Below are 24265 nucleotides of genomic sequence, written 5' to 3' on the forward strand. Positions count from 1 at the left end.
GCGTGTCGTATTGTTATTGTTGTTATTATTATTATTATTATTATTATTATTATTTTTACCGTCATTTCACCGCACCGAACGAAACTGTCCCAACCGAAGTGTACGCGGGAACGCAGTTGTCAGAGGAGACTTGGCGCTGCGAGTAGTACGGACATGACGGAAATACTCAGGTGTACCGACCCCGTCTACATGTGTGGGTTATATGGGTTATATGGGTATGGGTATGGTAAAACGCTGCTAATTGTATGACATGAGAATCGTGACTCGTTGCCGCAGCGGGACCGAGCGTGACGGTGAGGACGAGGCAGGAGTCGGTGAGGAGGGGTGAGGCAGTCACCCTGCGCTGCGAAGCCGAGGGAGACTCACCCCTTGAACTCAGCTGGCGTGCTCGCGGCAGTCGGGTCGACCCTAACTACGACATTAGGTTGGTATCCAATCCACTCACGTAGCTTTCTCCAGCCTCACCCAACAGTCCCTCTCACCCTCTCACCATCCCCCTCCCCTCTCCCTCTCTGCCCCCCCCCCCCCTTCCCCCTCGCAATTCCTCCGCAGGACAAACTAATGGTTGACGCACGCGGAGACCAGACCACATCGCGGAATGCCATAGAATATAGCCAACTCCGAATTCGAAGACCCCCTGCCCCCCTGCCCCCCTGACCCCCCATCCGTTCCACCCCTCGATACAAACTCGTGCCGCAAATCCGAGCACGTGCCTCTCTCCTCACGATTCTCCGAAATCCAAACAACCTCGCGGGAATGACACCTCGCGCCCCGTATCCCTCCACTCGAGGGGGATGTGAATTTTTCGGAGGGAAGAATTCCGCCCGGAGGCAAATAGACAAAATAAAAAAAAAAGGAAAGGAAAGAGAAACAAATATCTATACGTGGGATGAAAGGGGAAGGATCTCGTGGAAAGTAGGTCTCGATGGATTCGTTGAAATTCTTTAATCATTCGTTTCGTAACGATCCGAATGTGGAAGAAGACTCTCGATAAGTCGGGTGAGAGTGAGAGAGAGAGAGAGAGCTAATAGTTCGTTACGGTTCAACCGGCTGATGATGTTCGAATTTGAAACTGATAATAACCCGATTGAATAGACAGGCGAAGTTTGTCGTTGATATCCATTGTTCACGAACGACTCGCTTCGCCGGGGAAATAAGGGGCGCGCGCGGGAAGTAATTGTAGCCGTATTATATACCTGTAACGTGCATCGCGCGGCCTGCACTCACAGATTAAAGTATCATTAAAACTTTTATACATCTCTGTTCGGCCGAGGAAACTTGTACATTAAACGTTACCCTCGTATTACTATACTTCGAATAATAGAAAAGAAGAGGGAAAATAAACCGTCATCGAGACAATGGTTTTATTAGCCGTGGGGTCGGATGGGATACCCACCCTCTCTCCTTTACCCTTCACTTACCCTCTGTTTACAGAAAGGTCATTGGTGAAAGCGGCTTTGTCTGGCCGTAATTTGCAATTAAGTTGTTGCGTGCGGTTCTCTCGGTCCTCCCCCCCCCTCGATTCGCTTTTCCACTCTCTTCTTTGCGTGGTTCAGGTACGCTTTGGACAACTCTCCGATACCGAAGGGTATGATCTCGGAATTGAGGATATCCGAGGCCGGCCACGCCGACCGAGGGGAGTACACGTGTATCGCCAGTAACGCTTACGGTCACGATCGCGCCAACGTTCATCTACTCGTACAAGAACCACCGAACTTTCCGAGAAACTTACGCGTGGCCGAACAAGGAAGTCGCTCGATACTACTCGCCTGGTCGCCGCCCTCCGGCGACTCGGACCCCGTTCACCCCGACTCTCCGATCATCAGCTACGTCGTCCAATACAAAGAAGCTCAAGGTTCGTATCGGAGGATATATACTCCCGGTTTCCTGGGAACGGGAATCCTACCGCAGCAACTCCTATTTTGTAACTTCTTCTTGTTCGCGATGTTCGACTCCATGACTTCCGTCTCAGTTTCCGTTCGCGTGGTCGGCTTTCGTCGCGTACGGTGTACACGGGGGAACCTGGCGACCCGTTTGTGCAAATTCATCGACGTCGGTATTCGACTCGGCAAACTTTTGTAACTTTGCGAACTTTTGTTTTTCCGTTTTTCTGCTTTTCATTTTTCGAAGAGCCCGTTCAACCCGAGTGCCGTTGTACCGAGCATGTATTTTTCCGCTACATGCCGATAACGGCAAGAATCGCTTTCGTTGTCCGTTGAATTAAAACGATGCAACTTTGTCGGCGTCGGCGTTCACCGATCGATAAACCAATCGATGAAATTGATCGACAGACGTTTGGCACGAGCACAATACCCAGAAATTGGTAGCCGGCGACAACACCGTCGCTCTCGTTACACCGTTGAAACCAGCCACGACTTACCACTTCCGTGTATACGCCGAAAATCATCTGGGAACATCGGCTCCGAGCGACATACTTCACGTGAGTATAACGTCGTCGTCGTCGAAAACGGTTATTCGACGATATTTCTCATCCCCGAAAAAAGCAACCGTAGCGCGACGCAGCTTCGTATCGATATTTTTCGACTCTAGGCGCAAACGGACGGCGAAGTGCCCAGCGGACCGCCGCGACAGGTGTCGGTCGAACCTCTGGGACCCCAACAGCTCAGGATAACCTGGCAGCCGCCCGACCGATCGCTTTGGAACGGCGAACTCCTCGGTTACACCATCGGCTACAGAAACTTGGGGTATAGATTTCGCGGTGACGCGACAACGTCCCCCGTGCTCTCCGACGTGCCGTCAATTTTTCCTCGCTGTTTTCAGGAACGACGAGAAGTCGGTGAACATCACCAGAGTCGGTATCATGGGAAACGGCGACGGCTCGTACGACTACAGGCTAACGGGTTTGGAGAAGTACACACAGTACAGCGTAGTGGTGAAGGCTTACAACAGCAAGGGTGACGGACCCGGTTCGGATCCGATAGTGGCGCAAACACTCGAGGACGGTACGGTGGCTGCCTCTTGAATATATCGGGTAGAATCCGAGTAACCCAAAGTCCCGTGAAAAAAAAAAACAAAAAAAAACAAAAAACAAAAAACAAAAAACAAAAAACAAAAAACAAAAAACAAAAAACAAAAAACGAAAAACAAAAAACAAAAAACAAAAAACAAAAAACAAAAAACAAAAAACAAAACAAAACCACCAAATCCGACTGACGCTCGTCTCTTTTCGCGCAGTTCCCAGCGCTCCGCCTCAGAACGTTGCCTGCGTCGCTCTCACGGCTCAGAAGGTCCAAGTTACTTGGAAACCACCGCCGTCCGACAAAGTTCACGGTGTCGTACAGGGTTACAAACTTCTCTACGAAGCGGCGAACGACGCGGCTTCTTCGGAGCTACAGGGTTCCCGTGAAACGAAAATCACTCATGCCTTGAGCATTGTTCTTCACGGTCTCAATCCCTACACGAACTACACCGTACAGGCGTTGGCGTACACCCGTGCCGGAGAGGGAGTGAGCAGCAGCCCCGTCTCGTGTACCACCGAGGAAACTGGTGAGAGGGAAACGAACGCTCTTTTTGTCGTGCGATTCTTCGGTAACATCGGAAGCGATTCTTCGTCATTTTTGTCCGCAGTACCCGACGCGCCGGAGCGTGTGAAGGCGGTGACGAGCGCCGAAGACTCCGTGGTCATATCGTGGCTACCGCCGCGGAGACCGAACGGCGTACTGACCAAGTACGTCGTTTACATAAAGACGTCCGATCAAGGGCAGGAGAAAAAAATCACGCCAAATTCCGTCCCGGCTCAAAATCTCCATTACGACGCGATGGGATTGAAGGTTCGCGAGTCCTACGAAGCTTGGGTTACCGCTTGGACCAAAGTTGGCGAGGGTTCCAAATCGGCGATGATCAAACTGCAACCGAGTCCTACCGGTAAGCGTGCGACGACGTTACTTCGATTCGTCCAGAGGACGCAGGAGTGATTAATCGACGATTGTCAACAGTTCCAGCTGCCATTATATCGTTCGGTGTGATGGTCCTGGTGCCATGGAGAGTCGACGTGAATCTCGCGTGCGTTTTCGTAGGAAATCCACGTCCGGTCGCCGAATGGCGACTCGGAGACGTGAAACTGCAGAAGCAGCAAAGGTGAGGGTATTCCGCCGTTGGTCGTCGGATTCGGTGATTTTTTTTTTTTTTCACACGGTGGTCATTCCAGATTGGAAATCAGCGCGGACAACAAGCTTCTACTTCGAAGCGTGCAGCGAAGTCACGAGGGGAATTACTCGTGCCACGTCAGGAATTCGTTGGGATCGGATCAGATCGTTTACAGTTTGCAAGTACAAGGTAGGCGTCGAGGACTTTTGTGATCTCGTGTAATTCCGGCAGTTTTGGCTAATTAATTTTATTTTCCAAGCAACGCGCGGGCGAACATTCAGCCTCAGCTACTTCGCCTCATTACATTTCACGTCATTCTGTAGTTTGAACGCGCATCGAATGTATACCCGATTATATCCTCGCTCGTGTATGGAATAATACAGACATCCCGTCTACCCCGCGTGTGGCACTTCGCAAAACCAACTTCCCTGCTAATTGGGAAACTTTCCACTTTGTATCCAGTGCCGCCAACGCCGCCGACGCTTTTAGCTACCGGTACGACAACCGATGCGGTTCAATTGCAATGGAAGCAGGGTGACAACGGTGGTTCTCCGATCAAAGGATTTTTGCTGGCTTATCGGAGGGAATTCGCCGAATGGGAAGAAGTCATGATAGATCGTAAAGCCAGCACTTATTTGCTCGAAGGTCTGCAATGCGGGACCAATTATCAATTCAACTTGGCAGCCTTCAATCGCATCGGAAGCGGAAGTGCCAGCAAAACCGAGACCGCTAAAACCAAAGGGTCGAAGCCGGTTGCTCCGGCCAAACAGCATCTCGTCAGGGCCAACTTGACGTCGATCGTACTGGAGTTGGCCTCCTGGCAAGACGGCGGATGTCCCCTGCTCTACTTCGTCGTCGAATACAGACGACTTCCCGGCGACTGGCTTCTGGGTAAGCGGGTATCGCATCGTTTCGATCGTTAGCCTGAACCGATTTTGTTCACGTACTTCCGGTTCCAGTTTCCAACAACATTCCGCCGCACTCGAGGTTCTCCATAGTCGACTTGGAGAGCGGCGCCAATTACAACCTGAGGCTGACGGCGTACAACAACGCAGGCTCGACACAGGCGGAGTATTTGTTCGCAACTCTGAGCCATAACGGTGGAAAGAGAATATACGACGGACCGGCTATCGAGAGCGAAGAAACGCCGCTGTATCTGGACGCCCAAGTCCTCGCTCCCAGTGTGGTGTCGGTTCTGGCTGTGATATTGGCCGTAGCTGGCGTCTGTTTCTGTTTGAGAACTCGTGAGTATCCCGGACTTCGGAATGATTCGTATCGGCGCGCGTCGTATCCGAGGCCAAAAGGCTGATGGAAAATCGTGTTTCAGATCCCGGAAGGGCAGGATCGGCTAACGATCCGCCCTCCCAGACTCAGGCGGCTCTGGACAACAAGCACAACATGGAACAAAGGGAACAATATTACGCGACCGCGCGAAAACCGGGGCAGCAATCACCCTGCAGAGAAGTTAACGCGTTGGAGAGAATCCCGGAGTATTCCGAAGACATTTATCCGTACGCGACGTTTCATCTTCCCGAACAAGAGAATCTGTCGGCCAATCCCATGCGACAGGCTTTTTTCTACGAGCGTGGAGAGACGATGCTTCAGGGAGCGCAGGTGATTTTCGAATATAAATACGTTGATCAGTAGGGTGGGTTGAAAAAAAAAAAAATTTTTTATATTCTTAGCATGGGGACAGAATTTGTACCTTATAAAAAAAGAACATTTTCCAAATGAGGAAAAAATTTTGGAGTTGATATTTTGAGGTAGCCCACTCGTTTTTTGAATAAATAATTAATCAAGTGGGATACTTCGAGCAAAAAAAATTTTTTTTTTGGTCAAAAATCATAGAAAACATCTGAAAATTGTCGATTGTGATTGTTTTTTTCTCGTTCACTGTTCAAAATTTTTTTCCTATTATTTTTGTAATTTAAGTATAAGATAAAAAAATGACATATTTTTTTTTTTATTTAAAATTGAAGTTGACTAAAAAATAATCACAATCGACAATTTTTAGATGGTTTCTATGATTTTTGACCGAAAAAAAAAATTTTTTTTGCTAGAAGTACCCCACTTGATTAATTATTTATTCGAAAAACGAGTGGGCTACCTCAAAATATCGAGTAAAAAATTTTTCCACATTTGAAATTTTTTTTTTTCTTATAAGGTACAAATTCTGCCCCCATGCTAAGAGAATGGAAAAAAAAATTTTTTTTCAACCCACCCTATTGATCAGTATACGAGCATACCTTGTTTTTTTTTCTTGTGGCATTTACATGTCTCTTGATGCAATTTTTGGCGGTGTTGCAGTGCGACGTGGATCAGTACACCAAGGTGCGAGGACGTTCACGGCGCAAGTCTCACTTCAAGTCGGAATCGGAGGAGTACGATACTCTGGGTTCGGACAGCGACACCGAAGTCGGTACGAGTAGTCGTACGGAATCGTCGAATCATTTGGACGACTCCGGACCGACTTCGATCATGGCGAGATCGCCCGGACCGAATTCCGGAGCCCATCGGAGTCGAGAACAACGATTGGCTCTGGTACCGCGGGCGGTTCATCATAGTAAGTTAGTATTCGGACTTCTGTGTTGATCTTTCATCGCCACGCAATTTCACTTGTTATCCACGTTTTATTTTTGTTTCAACAATATTCACAAAAGATGTGCTGTACCACACGCAAGAATCAAGTACATCAACCGAGCCGTCACCAATTTCTGAACGGAAGACTTTTCCCAGATTGGAAAAGCAGAGGTACGCAGTCATTGTACGTCTTCTATCGCTTTTGTATATCGCCTTTCTGGATTGCGAATTCGCGAAAATCGCGGGCGGCTCGCCATTCCCTCGCCCGCAAATGTCGCGTAACGGACGATGTTGTACTCTTCCAGGAGTCGTGGAGCAACGCCAGATATTTCAGTTGATGCCGGCCGCGTTCCCAGCGGAACTCGACCTATTTTAAAGTTATCGGAGGCTGGAACGCGCCCGTATTCGGCGAACGTTTCGCCCAGCCATCCGCCGACGGTCGTCTGCAATCGAACGTTACAGACACCGAGCGTCTGCGATCGACTGAAGGAGTTGAACGCGCGAAAATCCGTCGAGTCACTTTGTCTGCTGGGTGAACCCCGCGACTTTCGGCGGTTACAGAAAACTAGAAAGCAGGATAGAGACGAAGACTGGGGTAACGAGCTATCCACTTTGGAACTCAAACCACCTTCCGGCTTCATGGATGCCCACGAAACGAGCGAGGCTGAGTGTGACATCGACATGAAGCTCAAACTCCACCACAAAAAGGGTGTCACGCTCAGCGCACTCTCAAAGTCACCAAAAGACTTCACCATCACTGTTTAAGTGTAACGAATATCAAAATGAATGTATCTAATTGATTATTAGGGTAAGAATAAATTTGAATTATATAAATTGACTGTTTCAATCGCTGCTAATAATGATCTATGTACAATAAATACATATTTTTACATACATTCGTCTTCGTACGTCTCCACGATCCGATCCGATTCCAACTTCTTTGCCAAAAAATCTGAACTCTCCTAGCAATTGCTTCTTGAATTTGAGTCATCACTTTTTTTTTATCGTTCAGGAGATTTTTTTAATTTTGGTAGCGGAAAAAAAGGTTATGTACTGCGCTCGTTGACCGGATATTTGTTGTCATCCGTACGCTGTAGTGCGGAGAAGACTGAACGCGCGCAGTATTCGAATTACTAAAAAAATCCCAACGCTCTCAAGCGTTGACTGAACTGGAGTTTGTTCAACGTTACCAGCAATTTCGAATACCGACAGCCACTCTGAACATTCGTTACTTTTTCGACAGCCGGTAAGATAGGGATCGCTTTTCGAGTAATCTGAGATTCAGTAACTGCAGTCGATAGGTTTGCACCGGTTTGTCGCCGTTGCATAATTGTTATGCACTGATGCAGGATTATTGGCTGCAGATCATGGCCCAATAGAGTTACCCAAATGATACGTTTTTCGCGAAACGAATTTCGGGCTGGTTATCATGTTTGGTGACTCTCTTATTGTTAGTTTCGAATTTTGAATTTTTTTTTTTCGAATCACAGCCGTAGTATGAATCAAAATAGATCCCACCTGCATTCAAATCGATCTTACACGATTCCTCCGTCTTACAATCATGAATATTTCATCAATGCGCTAAAAATTTGATCATTCAAACGTTTGATAGCCAATTTCAGTATTGGTGAATAATTGTAAATACTATACTGTTTTCAAATCAGATATTATCCCCACCCAAAGCGACGCGGAAATAAATTTTTTTTAAGGTATTCAAAGATTCTAAAAAATTTGGGGCAAACGAATTTCGAGTCTTCGATAGATTGCATTAGTCAACTAGTCAATGGATAAATTCTACTTCGAGGGATCGAAGAATATACATTGTGAAATAATCGGAAAAATTTTCAATCGATTTAACACAATTCGAAGAGAAATGAAAATTTTATCGATTAGATAAAATTGTGTTAGATTAGGTTGAATCAAGTCATACTCCAGAAGAAATGAAAGTACACGACTCAGAAAATTGCATATCCTCGTTAAACTTCTAATCAAGCTAATACCTATAGCGAGTGAATTATCGACATCAAAAATGCAGGTAATTCAATTTTCTCTTCAATTTCATCAATTTCAGTACGGTACTTTATAACAGTCGTCATCGATACGGTTCCGCGCCAATGACAGTTCTAAACAGAAAGAAAGGATCCAATTTTAAATTATGATTGACACAAGCGCAATGATTGGTTAAATTTTATTATTCTCTTCTTAAAATCCTTTTCTATTTTTTCGTCTTTTTTAGAAGGAAAAGAAACAAATGTACGTTCGTGACGTACCCATATCAAGGCTGTCTTGTACACCAATATGTAAGCATTATGCAGAGCGCGTTTATCGAAAGTATTCATGGATAGGTTAAATCGACATTACATTTTGGCCCATAATGTCACGCTGGATGTAAAAATAGGAATCTACTTTAGTTTTCTATAGATTATTTTTCATCGGTCGATAAACAACCATTTGGGGTTGCTTCGCAGGTATGAAAGAGCGCGATAATCAGACGTGCGTTGGTAAGATCATTTTTTATTATCATAGGTGAAATGATGAGAACTGATTGTATGTGAAAGAAAGAAAAAAATAATCGGATAGCCAACGACTGGAAAAAGGAAAGGAATTTAGAAAAAAACACGATTCAATGCTAATAGTGATAAAATTAAATGACAAAATGACTGATATGAAAAATTACTGGCATATGTTGAGTTAAAATCGGAGTCAAATTTAAATTATTCAATTGTAAAAACGAATATAATGACCGAAGAAAAATCTACTCTTGTGGTTTTTTCCGTTATATTATTACCTCAATAATGATAAAACTCTCACATCGCTCCCAATTACACATGAATTCTCGTGTTTTTTTTTTTTCTGTTTCAACGATTCCGGGCGAAAAAAGCTTCCCATTTTGGCGGGAAAAATCAGTCGAAACGAGAATAAAAAGGATAAACGACAAACTAAAAATTGACGAGCCGTTCGGTCCAATTCCTTCGGAGTAATCGATTGTGGGTGAGTTCCCTATGGGACTGTGATAAGGAGACTAGCTTCTGAGTTTGTCGTCAGGTGACCTTGTTTGTTCAACGAACCAACTGTCTTCTGCAGGTGGAGTTGGAAAGAAATTAGCTTGTTGTTCATTTTACATCATCTCTCACTTCTTTCGAAGAATCTTCTGCAACGTATCGCTTGATGATACGACAAGAAAAATGAAAAATCGATTTCGCTATTCTATGGCACTGCAACGTCTCTGGGGATCTTTTTATATTCGGATTCTCCAGCGTTGTTGCGCTACGCAAGCAATGATGAATTCCTTGGTCGGATAAAATGAAATGCAGAGATAAAGCAATGTGAAAAAAAATTCATCAGTCGACGAACTTACAAACTAACATATCTGCTTATACTGAGATGTAATAAATATTTTTCCTTTATCTTCAAATACGTATCCAACTCGTCTGGCCGAACCGCGAAAAATTCAAAGATTATTCTCTCCCGTTCTTTCCTTCGCCAATTTTTCGAATTGCGAGCATTCGTGAAACGGATAAACGGAAGAAAGGACGACAGAAAAAAATCACGGGTGCTATTTTTTTTCTTATTTTTTCTTTTTCGTCAATGTTCGCGTTTCAGGTGGCACCGATTCGTCGCAACTGATACGTGTAACATTCCGAGGGTATATTAGCAGATGGGAGAGTCGAGAAAAAAACATTTTTAAATCAAGTAAAAAAAAAAAAACGGGAGGAAAAGAAGAACGAGGAAGGAGAGGAACAGAGCTCTATCGACCCGGAACACGGAAGAGAGAACCCGGAACAGGAGGCGAAACCTTTTAAACGGTTGAGATATACGTCGAAAAACGGTTTGCCGACGACGACTACTGCCGCCGACTGCCGACGTGGGTGAGGAGAGCTATCAGCGATGGGTGCTCCAGGAGAAAGGGGATCCCGAAGGAAGAAATGTAGGATAAGAAAATAGGAGAGAGAAGGAGGCTGTGTGTAGTCACGAAGGAGAACAAGTGGCGGTCTTCAGGAACAAAAAGAGAAAAAAACAAAAAGACCCTCCCCCTCGTCGTCGACCTTTCGACCTAACCATTTCTCCTTTATTTTCACAGTGTAATAAAATCGGAAATTGACGATCTATTCGTCCTTCCTTTTTTTTCCGTTTTTTTTTACATCCTGATTTCTGTGATCTGATGATTAGTATCTATAAAATTGATAATTCATACGAGATCCTTATGGCTCCTGGGGCTCACCAAATAAAACTTTAACATCGGGAAGAGCGGACGTGATTTTCATCGTGACATGTACTTTGAAGTGAACATTTTTTACATGTTAAATAATTTCCACTAGTTTTCGATTGTTTTACTATCGATTGGGTAATTTTTTTCCTCCCCGGACTCCTCTCAAGAATCACATACCGACATTTCTTCCGCCGAATAATATTTTTCATCATCGTAATTCTGATTATTATCATTAATCTTATACGCGATAATACGATCTGCTGAGATTTTTATACATAGAATTTATGTAAATTATCTAGTGTATATAGGAAGGCTGATTTTTGTTGAATAATTCAAAGAATTTTAATTAATTAAAACGTATAAAATACAATAAGACTGATATTTAGTATATATATATGTATATATATATATATAGTATATATATGTATATATATATATATATATACGTATACATATGTACTGTATATAGTATATAGAATTAGGATTTTCCTTATGAAGTAAAACTCTTCAACTGATATATAACGAGACTTTATACAGGAATATATGTGCATATTTTTTTAATTAATATATGAATCGATTTAAATCTTTATAATAATCTTGACGAAGAATAATACATAATCTCAAAAGTTTATCTCCTTACTGGAATCCTTATAATTGTATAAACGGTTTATAATCAAGAGCCCGTAACATCTGCATAAAAGTGAGCTGGAAACGATTTCCTCCTATTCGTTTTTTTTTGGTGTTTCGTTATTCATTTATTCAATTTTTTGCACTTTACACGGTACGGGGATCTATACATACCTTATCGCACGAAGCTACCTGCACACTTGCATTGCACTGCACATATCGGTATACCACATGACCTTGTAATTAAGTAATTACACCCGGATCAACCAGAGTTCTATGTATAAGTATATAATATAATATGTATATACGACCTTCTCGATTACGTTGCCTTAATAATTCCGTCGTACTGCATATTCCGCACAGCAGTAGCCATCAACCTCCACAAGTTTCTCTACCGACCTAACCTTACATACATAGTAACACGTCATTACGATATTCTCTCACACTGCGTATGTACGGCGATACGAATAATCGAATTATCGAGAGACGCGAAAAATCTGTCTCGACATTTTCTTTTCGAATAAACTCGAAAACAGATAAAGGCGAAAAAAAGAGGGGATACCATCCGTGTATTCTCTTTTTTGAAAACGTTTGTTCCAAAATCTTCGAATTTCCACATGAAATTTGAAAAAAAGAAGGAACAGGACAGAAAAGGGCCAAAAACTCAAAATCTCTAATTTGCTAAAAAATCCTTGCGAAAAATGATTAAATTGTCGGGAATCAAGGACGAATAATCTTCCACCCTTTTAAAAAGCTCTGACGAAAAAAAAAATATCCGATCTACCCGAGAGATTTTTTTTTTTCTTTCTTTTGCTGCCCGGCGCGGGATTGTTATGTATATTTATTAACGAATGATGAATAATTATGACGAGAGCCGATCCTCATCCGCCGATTATTATCATTATAATTATGATTTTTATTATCTCAGCTTTGGTTTATTATATAACCTCGGCCATTTTCATCGGAGCTAAACGAACCGCGGAGTCCCCTTTTTCCGGAAGTAGAAAACCCAGCGGGAAGGGCGGTGGAGGTTAAGACAGTTTGGCGGGAAACTCGCGGGTTAGTCACTTCGAGATAAGCTTCTCATGGTACTCCTTGTGGGGAGCAGTACGAGGAGGGCCAAAGTTCATCCCCTAAGAAAACCGAGCGGAACGAACAACCGGAATGGTCGTAGCGTCGTTCCCGCTCTAACCCTTTAAATGTGCACTCGGAACTTTCGAGATATTGGGGGAAAATTTTCGTCAGGATCTGAAAATTTTTCGTTTCTTCCTCATCGTCCTTTTCTTATTTATAAATATACAATACGGAGAATAATAACTTTTTTTCGGCCGACTGATGCGGTTGGCAAAAAAGTTTTCCTCGTCTTCGAAAATGTTGAAATAATATCTTCCCCTCGCCAGTACGGATTTCCTGGCTGCGGGAACTGATGCGCGTGCAGATTCGATTTTTATAAACGCGTAAAGGAAGAAAAGGTGATGATAATTCTATTTTATCTGATGTACGTAATGGGATTAGTTCTGTCCTTTGTTCGGTACATTATCTCGTTTGATATCCTTTGTTTGTATCCTTTCACCGCGCAAGTCTGGCTCAGTGGACTTTTTGCGGCTCTTGATATATCATAACGAACAATTAAATAGTTGGAGTAACGAAAGTTGATTGGACGACGAAAGTGGGATGCTGTGTAGGATCCTGAAGTACGGTTATAGGCGGTGCGGGATGTGGAGGATCGCGTTTGAGGATCAAAAGTTGGACGCGATTAGTGAGATTAGAAAAAGGGTCGACGTGATTGATTACGTTCGGTCCTCAACCGATTAAGGCGATCAACCGTCGTGTCCGATCCTCCAACCTAAACCAACCCAACCTGAAATACTTGTCCTCGGGCTAGACGAGTCCTTAGCAAAACGAACTTTTCTCAGACATCCGTTTCTCAAGTTTTCAATCCGCTTCGGACGGTCAAAAAATTACCGAATTTCGAGTAACGTATCTTCAAAAAAATCAAGTTGCGAGCAGTTTGCACAGGGGCGGACAAAAAAGTTCAATTATTTTATAATTTTGCAATTCTAGAGTTCCTCGCAAACAATCTTTGCAAACTTGGTGTCGGAAATCAAAACGAGGAAAAATTTTCTGTGAAAGATATTTTGTCTTCGAACGAACCTCCGACACACGCGAAAAAACAGTTCCTTTGTTTTCTTCATTTTCTTTTTCACTTCCGCAGTTTCTGAATTCGAAAAAGTTGGATACGAAAATGAAGAATAGAGGAAGAAAAAGGAGAAGAGGATGAGGAAAACTTGTAGAAATAGATTCCCGATGTGTAAGGAATTTCAATTAGTTGTTGGAATAAAAAAAAAAAAAAATCCCAAAAAGAAACTACGAAAGAAGGAAGATAGCGAAAAGAATTTGCGAAAAAGAAAAGGGAACAGAAAAAAAAAGCGGCGAAAGACACGATGAAGAAAAAAAGGAAAAAATTGGACATAACATTCGTTGTTAAAAGTTTTAACGAAGGTAATCAGTGGGACGTCCAGTCTAGGCGTCGAGGATCGCGAAAAAGGAAGGCAAGGATTATAGAAAAATACGTAAAATCTGTAGGACAAATAAACCATAAATTTTTCAATACCGTTTCGTAGTTACAAGCTATTACAAGTCAGCCTCCGTCTAGATTTTCCCATTTTATTCTACCTTGTACTTCTCCAGTGTAAATTTATATTTCATAACGATATTGGGAGCGAGATGCAAATTGATAAATTTACGTATCTTGATTAAAAAAAAAAGACAATCTCTATTAATTTTAACGCGAATAATTTTTCTCTTTTCACTGTCATATCGTTGTCGAGTTATTTTTTTTCTGTTCAACGAATTCGAAAAATTCAAACCAGAAAAAGGAACTAGAAATTATTTTGGAGAAATACGAAGATTTTTGAGGACGTCAGAAATTTTTCCTAGTAAAAACAAAACTAATTATACTTTGTGCACCGAAAGCGAAAGCGCTCGTTTTCGCTCCGCTGTTAAAGAAAATAATTTCTCCGTTCATTTTTTCCACACTAACTTACATCTATGATTGCTATAATATCGAAACGCAACGCTGCAAAATTCTGCATTGCCAATTTGAATTATTATTATTATTATTATTTTCAGTAACCGATGTTGATTTCGCAGCCATATCCACATAGGTATACCTATATACATCTACGTATAGGTACAGCTACAGCACAACGTTTAAAATAAAATCAAAAGTTAAAATTGCCAAGCGCCAAGGAAGGGGCGGAGGAGAGGCGAAGAAAGGAATAAAACGATGTAAGAAAAGGAGGAGGGAAAGGAAAAGAAGAGCTGAAAGAGCGGGAGGCCAACCCTCGCATCTGTCTCGGAAATTGTCCCCCGGGTGTACGTCGCGAAACCAAAATGAGTGCGCGGAAAAAAAAAGAAATAGCAAAAGCAAAAAATAAAACAGATCCAACTCCTCCCGCGTGTCTCGTGGATACATTTTTCATTCTTTTTTTTTTTCTTTTCCTTCACGTAAATCACATGTGAATGTAGGTACCTATGAGATTGAAATAACCCTACGTACTAGAATCGCGTTCGAGATTTCCGAACTTGAAAGTTTCAAGAATCGACCAAACGTCGGAACCGTTTCTTATACAATAGGAGTTGGTATTAATTTTGAAATTTTCAATGCAAATTTCACAGTCACATTCTATTTTTCTCGTTATAACGAAGGAGTTTACGGTACACATGGGGGACAGGGGTGTATAATAATAATTAGACTGCAGGAATTGGAATAAAATATGGAGCGAGGATATTAGCATCAGAAAGGAGAGAAGGTAGTAAAATAAAATCAATGGTTGCGAAAAATTTCCTTCGTGATTAGAAAGTTTGCGCTAAATTTATGTTGAAAAAAAAAAAAAGTGCAGCGGAATTTTAACGTGCAATTGGATGTAATCAGGAGAAACCACAGGAACGCCTCGACTTGAACTAGGACTTGATAATTTTTGTGGAAGTTTGTCGGAAGATTGAAAAACAAAAGGCATAAAAATATCAGTGAAATAAAGAAGAAAATCCAGAAGTGGGTACGCGCCTCGAACGCTCGTGTTGATCGCAATGAAAGTTGAAAGAGTAAGAAATTCAGGTTAGACTACCGGCGCGCCATCTGTGAACGTAAAATCGAGACTCCGAACATGCGCTTTATTGGTAGCGAGTTTCACTCTATGTTATTTTTAGCTGCTGAAAATGACACATTCGTGCGTTTCAGTTAGATGGGAAAAATTTCTGACGGTGATCACTTCTTTGATTAATTATAAACAAACGACGACAGGTACGGCAGTGAAATTCAATGGGTTGCTATTGTACCGAGTTCTCAACGTGATAAAAATGAAATTGGTTCGATTGATCACATTTTTCGAGATGACGTCCGAAAACAAAGATTCATCGCTTTTTTCTATAATATATCTGAGTAGTTCTCTCAATGTTGATGATTTTTTTTTTTCTATATAATCATTGTACAAAATTAGTGGCAATGATCAAAGCTGAAAAATCACGTATGTGTTTTATTTCCGACCGATAAAAGAGTCGAAGCTTTTCGGCTTTGCGTCCGAGGCGTGCAGAAAAAATGAATGAAAAATATTGGCGAGGTTCGGCGACTGTCGCGGGCGCCTTACCCGTTTCCCCCTGAAGTTGACGAAGAATGGCCCGTACCTGAATGTTCGGTGTACAGTATATCCATGGATATATCCGGAACGATGAGAATTTATGGTTGTTGTAGAAAATGTAAACATTACATATTATGTGTAATATATAATTTAATTTAATCCAAAGTTTGGAGAGTTTGGTGGTACCTTGGAGAGCATCACTTCGTTAATCGATAAACCAGAAACTAGCTCATATACGGTCTCCGCAGCTCTTACCGGGTGGAACAATTAATTTGTTATAACGTATGCGGATACTCAAATAGATTTTGGCACACCGCGTGCCTCGAGTCGGTGTTAGATTAGAGTAAACAAAAAACGGAAGAACGAAAATAGGCAGAGCTGTGGACGACGCGTTTTTCCGAAATTCCATCTCTATATTTGTATAGGATGACGACAACTCCTGGAGAAAAGCATGGTTAATTGAGTTGGCAACTAATTAACATAAAATCAGTTGAGCAAGCAATTTAAGAGGGTCTTTGCCTCATCAATCATGGGTCAATTTAACCCGCAAAAGGGGCTCGAGCTCGAACAGGTCGACCGAACAAATCTATAGCTTCTCCTGTATGGTCGACGCGAAGCGACGCGTTTCTGTGTACAAGGGATGTTTGCTGTCTAGCGTTTCTAAAATTTTCATCCCCTTTCTTCTCCGTCGCTCTATTTCTTTCTCCGTTCTTACCTCGCTTCTCCACACCGAGCAATCACAAAATCCTCGATACGTCTGCAGACTCTGTGGTTACGTCTTAAATATAGATCGACTGCTATCGCTTTTGCTGGACGTACAAAAAAGCTGGCGTGAATTAATAATCGATATCATCTTCCGAGGATACGAAATACCCGTTCGTCTCCGGTCACTACAGTTATTCAACTCACACTGAACCCGTTACAAAAATTTCACAAGTTTTATTTGATTTCTTTTTTTCCTCCTTTTTTTTGCACATACCTAACCAAAAAATTGAGAAAAAATCGAATTTATAGGAATTTTGGGAGAACTAAGTGAAATTTATTTTTGCAAGGATACGAAATTTATTCATTTACATAAAAGGATCTTTGATAGGGGGGATGGAAAGCGTTGGTCGTTGAGTGACGTTTTCTTGTTTGTTTCAAATTTTTTTTTTTTTTTTTTCCTTCAAGGAAGAAAAAGACCTGTCTTGTAGCCAAATCTTTGAAGGCAATCGCACAGAGACAATTATTAGTCGAGTTTTCTGTCTTTCCATGATAATAAATGTACGTACATTATAACAGATAAAAACGTGACTAATCGTAAGATAAGCGATTAAGGTAGAGGTCGATGAACGAAAACTGTCCGTAAAACGGTTACTGAAATGATAATGTTAAATATACAAGAATTGTCGATTCTCACGCGATTCTAGTAGAAATATTCACATTGGTGTGAAAGAAAAAAATTGAAAAAAATGTCAACAATTAGGAACAATAACAATTAAAAACTTACATATACACATACATAAAATGTTCAAATACAACAGATCACACTTCAAAAATAAATGACAACAATTTTCAATACCACCCATTTGGTATCAGAAATTATAATTTAACTATGGTTGCCGTATTATGGTCACCTGATCAACTGAAAGGTACCGAGAATATTCTTTAATTTTGTTTGTAATTTCTTTTCCGTCATAAAAACTGCAATCCCTCACATGTCAACGACTTTCATAGGAGTAGATTGTCTTAAAATTTTCCACATTTTCCCACGTATGATATGTATATTGTTTTATCGGAATTCTATCAGAGTTTTCTTTCTCTGGTATATTCTTCGTTCGTTTCATAACATATAAAACGACGAGAACTGCAATGAGAATAATAACAATAATAATCATAATAATCATAATAATAATTATCAACGTGAAACCAGAAGCGGACAACGTCCATCCGTTTGCGTTACGGGATGACCCATGCCCGTTCGTTTCTCTCTCCGTTGTTATAGGCGAACCGTGAGTTATTATAGTTTATGTTACGGAAGATTGGTAGGATGTCGCAGTTTGATTGGTTTGACGGGTTGATTTGAACATAGTTTCTATCCGCATGGTACCACGTTCATCTATAAGGTGTGTCTATAATATCTGATTCTGAGTAGGCGATACGCGCATAGAAAATGTGAAGGAATAGTTGATCATTCTACGAGTGAAGTAGGTCTCGAATTATTTGACATGAGTTCGTACAGATGTCGCTACGAGCTGAAGGCGAGTCGGCGACGACCAATCGGGTCCTCGAGCGAACGCGACGTAACCTCAAAGCAAATGTTGCGACGTCTCGATCGTCAGATTTTTCACAACACCTGTTTCGAAAATTCAATTTGAGAGAAACATGAACCGAAGAACAATACGATACTAATTTTTTGGCTTGAATAAAATTTTATGAAATGACAAAATAATTTCGAATGTCAAACCGGTCGGTCGGTAAAGTAGAGTTTTAAGTCAAGGCTAAATAAATCGAGCATTTACGGCGTGAAAATTAAGCTTCGAAGGCAGGTGTAGGAGAAGAAAAAAAAAAAAAAATTCTTGGCACCGTTAAAACTGTGAAGCCAGCAGAATCTCCCTGTACACGTGTAGTTATACGGTTAAAAGTTAATTGTTTGTGATTGATAAGTGAATCGGTAAGCCATAAATTTGTAGTATCAAAATCGTAACTCGTACCTCCGTAATACAGCCCCGTACTCCACGTTTCGTACGTACAAACACATCTGAATATATAGTCTCGCGTCCGTGTTCGGTTTGCGTTCGAACTCAATCGAGAGTTTTATCTACGTGTGTACGGTAAAATGGCGAAAAATCTAAAAGTTATATTTATTACAACTGGGGTTGAAAACTTGGCACGATTGGACGTATAATTTAAACACAAAACACCCTTCTAGTTCACCTATCTACATACCATACGTACACACAGGGGATACCGAGAGGCGCCAAATTTAAAAGAAAAAAAAAAAAAAAAAAAAAATAGAAAAAGAAAAACTACGACTACAAGATTACCGGTGATGAAAATTTGACGCATCTGTTCCGCCGATTTCGTTGCCACGGATGAATCCACCGTACACGAGATTACGCTATGTTTAGTTAAAACGTGCAGAATTGTGTTAAAAGTATTTCCATAAAATTCCGCCAATAAAAATCTATAGCTTCGAATGTTTTGCTTCAGTTTCCGATCCGACGAAACTTGGTCGAAAACTTGTAACAGAGCTAAAAGGTTTTTCTTGAACTTTTCCCTTTCCTCACCCCCTTCCACATCATTTGTATCTCTTCCTCTGACCCGTGCGCATACCCCATAATGCACATCCTCTGCAACTGCATCAGCACACCGTGGTCCGGAATCTTTTGGTTTTTCGTTGGAAGAAAAAAAAAAATTTCGCGAAGATAGTTTCGACGTACGTGAGCCGAAGGGGGAAAAAAAAAAACGAAAAAAAATCGGACAAGATTTTCCGAGTTCTCATTTCTCTGGGGAGGGGTATATTGAAACCGAGGTCGATAATACATCAGGGCGGCCTATGGGTCGATGTATACGAGGACCCTCCGGAGGAGTCTGATATTTAAATTTTATAGCCTGCGAAGAGGTGCACGCCACATTCGTATCTCCGGTGAAACGTATATCTATATACGTTCTTTATATACATAAGAAAATGTTTGCATCATACAAAAAGCCATTGGCAGATCCGATTCCGATTTTCAAATCGAAACCGCCGCGGCTCCTGTACGAGCCAGTGTTTCCGTGGGGTACAGTTTTGTATTGGATTAAAATACATCAGAATATATTTAGGGAGAAATTTTTACGTTCTACTCCACATCATATCTACACACACACACACACACATATATAGAAATACATATGTATAGTTGAAAGCGAGTGAATTATATCCCGTTACATCCACGTAGGTAGACGGGAATTTTTCGCCGTATAAAATTTACCTTCCTGTCCGGTTCAACGGGCGTTGTTGATATTTTTTTCTCTTTCTCTCCGTCATCTCTACGATTTCACTCGCAAAAATTATTCCCTCCCACGCGCGTGTAACCCCCCCCCCCCCCCCCTCCCCCCCCCATCAGACGTTTTGCACGAATGTTTCGATGTTTTTTTTTTTTGATTTTTTTTTTTTTTTCCAATTTTTTGTGATCTGCCATTTTTCAATCAACTCCCTTTGTGTACAAGTGGCGGCAGAAATTATATCGTTTCTCTCGCGGCGGTGTCCGACGTTATCACATATCAGATTTATACTTCCGGTTTGTGTTGAGGTTAGGTTTACGTATACGTACGTACGTATATAACGCGAATGTCGGTATCCGCCGAAGCCTCCGCCACGCGGGGTTACTCGGTAAATCAATTCTCGAGCAGGTGTGTTTTCAGATATAAACGTTACGCCGGTAGTGTCGGTGGTAGTGGTAGTTACGTATGTATTACGTACACCATTTACAGAGTACGGGGCGAAAACAACCGTGCGGTAAAGATCTTCCTCGATTATTATCATTACGATTCCGTTATTTCGCACATCGAGGGTTACGATACACATGGATATCTCAGCGAATTTTGATACCCTGCCAAAAAAACCTCTACACACTCGCCATACTTCAGACCTTTTATAAATCGCCGGGCGAAGGACCCGAAGGATCAGATCTAACGACCCCTTAAAACAGAAGAACTTCACCACCGAAATCCTATCGCAAATCATTTTTCAACACAGATTTTTGTATCAACAATATTTCCCGCGTTGTTTTTTTTTCCTCCAAATTTTTGTCCTCTACACCTGATTGGAAGTAAAATCAGATCTCACGGTATATACTAGACTGTATCGCGGATTCAACGTTGAATTTGAAAGCTATTTATTGCCGATCTAAAAATAAAGAATCTCGACTGCAATTTACAATTTTCTGTTTTTTTTCTCTCTTTGATGTCGCGAATGTTTGCATGCCCGGTAAATGAAAGGAAACAGGATCTTCAGGAGAGCAAAAAATGTCGAGAATTTAATGAAAAACAACCGGGAAAGTAATAAAAGTAAAAAAAAAAAAAAAAAAAATGAAAATAAAAGATCCAACTAACTGGAGGATGATGAAAAAGGAGACGTAAGTTGATACAGGAGTACAAGAACTTGCAAGTAAATCGCGATTAACGCAGTCTTCGTCTCGTCAGCACCTAATGGCATGAAAATATCCCAGTGAATTCTATACGTCTCGTATCCATTATCTGAGTGAAAAAGATACCTCTCTTATAGCTGCTGCTGCCGCTGCTGCTGCATTCGTGTTGTTCAAGAAAGCGCGATCTGGAGGGATACGCTTTGTCGCGTCTCAATCACGAATGGAATTTTTTTAATTTTTTTTTTTTTCACAAAAAAGTGTCGATATATTTTAGGGTTGCCGAAAAGAAACGAATGTGTTTTTTTTTACGTCTCCTATGGAAATATTCGAGTTCTACATATTTGAAGAGCTCCCTCCGAAGATCAGCTAAAAAAAACTAGTTTTTAGGGGCCGCTCAAAAGTTTGAAAAATTTCCAAAATCATCTATAATTGAATTTCTTTTTTTTTTAATCTATTTTTTCTTTATCGTTCCATTATTTTCTGGGTTGAAAATGATGGAGATTTGAAAAATTTTCAGTCGATATTTTGATTCTAAAAAGTCGCTGAAATTTTTTTCAACTTTCAGAATAAAATATTTGAAATTTTTTCGAGTGACTTTTTAATCTACATGAAAACAAACTTCCATTTTTTTTTTTAATTGAATTTGATATACCAAAGAATTAAAATAATGCACAAAATACCTGAAAATTTCTGAAAACCGTTTTGACAACCACACTGTGAATGAATGACGAGTCATTTCTATTTTCATTATTCTTCTAAATCTATTTGATTTGCAAAAATTTTGAGCGACTTTTGGAAATCAAAATATCGACTCAAAATTTTTAGAATCTATTTCATTATGAACCTAAAAAATGATAGAATGAAGCGAAATAAAAATTGAAAAAAAGGCAATTCTTGACGATCTTAAAATCAATTTTTAAAAAACTTGAGCGACACCGAAATTTTTCTTCTCGCGATCCGATCGTAGGAGGGGGCTTTCAAAGCATTTAGACCGAAACATTCTCGTGGGGGACGCAAGAGACAAATAAATACTCGCTTATTCTGAGCTACCCTAATGTAATTTATTCTGAAAAATCTCACGTTTTCAAAACGTCGAATTGGCGAGAATTCGGAATCAACGGCGTCCGAGTTTTCGAGTTCGGGTGGTCCTTCACCTTGGAGGGACTTTGAAGTTATTTTAGCCCAACTTGAAACTATGTAGAATCTTACTTTATGAGCTCCCTAAATTGACACAAAGTTATAGATAATTGTTTTATCGGCGGTTCGGCTCTCGCGTAGTTTCTAGGTTATAATTTTGTCATCGGTGATCGTCATCGTCAACGTTATCGTTATGATTATATTCAGTTCTTCGTGAACTGGCGAGGGCGGAATGAATAATACACCAAAAACTCGAGAGAGAGAGAGGGAGAGAGATGCGGGCTTAAAATGGCCGATGGGGTGGTCCGCAAGACGCGCGTCGTCCGCCATATTGTAGTACCGATAACACTGGAACTAGTTTAATTAAGTACGGTTTAGCTGCTGACAATCACCAGAAACCCATGCAAACATAAGGACACGCCCTTGAAGTTGCCCGAAATAATATAACTACCCTTGTCGGTTTGATACCTCAACAAAATTACCCGACCTAAAGTCTTTCAATTTCGTCTTTCAAGAACATCTAAATTTGTTCCAAAAATATTGAATATTACGACTGCATAAAATCTGCAAAATATATCTAACGATTCACGAATACCAGATCACTCGCGGTACGAGAATCTACAATGTCCTCTCGATCCGCGATCCTAACGGAGGGAGAACTGAATGTGTTGCGAATTAGTAGATGAAAAAAAAACAAGAAAAAAAAAAGGATAAAAATAACTAAAAAGTCAGATTCTAATTTCTATAAAAAGGGGTATCATCAAGGGGTGCAGGTAGATTTATTCCAAGATAATTAAGCCAAGCGTCTCGCGCCCCGCTTATTAAATACCGGGTGAGGAATATAAACGGAATTATTGCGGGGTCGAAGGTGCGGGAGGTTTTTTTCACTCTCTTTCCTCTTCGCTCTCCTCTCTTTCTCCTTTTTTTCTCTCCATTCTTTCTCTTTTTCGCTTTATTTTCAATTTTAATTCTTATTTTCTTCCCGCTGCGAGCAGCTAGCTCCGTTAGTAACGACGATCATCAAGGTTCCATTTCATGCCTGACCACCTTGCGTATATACGAAAGTTTCTGCATGCGACTGGCTCATCCGGGAGCATAACAGAATTTAAGCAGTACCACCGCCACCTTCAGAGGGTGCCACCGAGGTCTTTATTACGCCAACTTCCGCGTGAGCTTTTCCGTTTCAATTTTTTCCCTTTTTTTTTTTCTTCTCTCGTCTGTTCTATTTTTGTTTTTTTTTTTCCAATCTTCAGCGGTACACTATTTTAAAAATGGCTGACGGCGACAGGGGAAATACGTTTTCGCTTGGAAATTTTTCGAAAAATTTCATCGCTACGGTCCCTCGATTGTTTTGTGTTTTTCAATTGAACCGTGTATTTTGAGAAATTGATCGCAAAAAGAAAGGTTAGATTTCGCAGAGGCGTGAATTTCTACGTCGTTTAAAATACATAGCGATGGTTCGGATTCTGGTCGACTTGATCCGAAATATTATTCCGCATGTATATTGTATATATACGTATTTTTTATACCGCTATAAAATATATAACGGGTGTATTAATGAATAAAAGAAAGTTTTTTTTTCACGTCGTACACGTCAGTTTAGGTTTATATTATATATTATTATCTTCGAATCGAACTGCTGAACCGCTTAAAGGAGAGATGAGATACCTATACCTTTTACTTTTGGAATTCCAGGAGGGGTTGAATATTACGTTAACAATTTTATACAAAAGAAAATGACAGTGAAAAAACAAGAAAATGAAATAAATAAAATAACGTACCTCATACATGTGAATCTACGGATACATATCTTTCACTTCCACTTCCACTTTCAATTTTTACCGAGGCGC

General features: G+C 41.0%; 1 protein-coding gene across 5 annotated transcripts in view; it reads left to right on the plus strand.

The window, feature by feature from the left end:
- The window catches only part of LOC105684371 (Down syndrome cell adhesion molecule-like protein Dscam2), a 57220-nt gene extending 49639 nt beyond the window's left edge, over window positions 1–7581 (plus strand). For 2 of the 5 annotated variants that reach the window (XM_048654998.1, XM_020851373.2), the window contains exons 14-28: window positions 277–424; window positions 1557–1855; window positions 2292–2440; window positions 2551–2705; window positions 2782–2963; window positions 3196–3507; window positions 3589–3885; window positions 3957–4098; window positions 4169–4296; window positions 4570–4998; window positions 5067–5351; window positions 5435–5721; window positions 6415–6670; window positions 6768–6858; window positions 6993–7581. In XM_048654998.1, the coding sequence (XP_048510955.1) occupies window positions 277–424; window positions 1557–1855; window positions 2292–2440; window positions 2551–2705; window positions 2782–2963; window positions 3196–3507; window positions 3589–3885; window positions 3957–4098; window positions 4169–4296; window positions 4570–4998; window positions 5067–5351; window positions 5435–5721; window positions 6415–6670; window positions 6768–6858; window positions 6993–7452 (3620 nt within the window). In that variant the 3' untranslated portion in view covers window positions 7453–7581. Of the gene's footprint in view, window positions 1–276; window positions 425–1556; window positions 1856–2291; window positions 2441–2550; window positions 2706–2781; window positions 2964–3195; window positions 3508–3588; window positions 3886–3956; window positions 4099–4168; window positions 4297–4569; window positions 4999–5066; window positions 5352–5434; window positions 5722–6414; window positions 6675–6767; window positions 6872–6992 lie in introns of all 5 variants that reach the window. The other 3 variants (XM_048654999.1, XM_048655001.1, XM_048655000.1) reach the window with 3 other exon arrangements.
- Window positions 7582–24265: the final 16684 nt, after the last annotated feature.

This window comes from Athalia rosae, chromosome 5 (assembly GCF_917208135.1).
Source record: "Athalia rosae chromosome 5, iyAthRosa1.1, whole genome shotgun sequence".
Lineage (NCBI taxonomy): Eukaryota > Metazoa > Arthropoda > Insecta > Hymenoptera > Athaliidae > Athalia > Athalia rosae.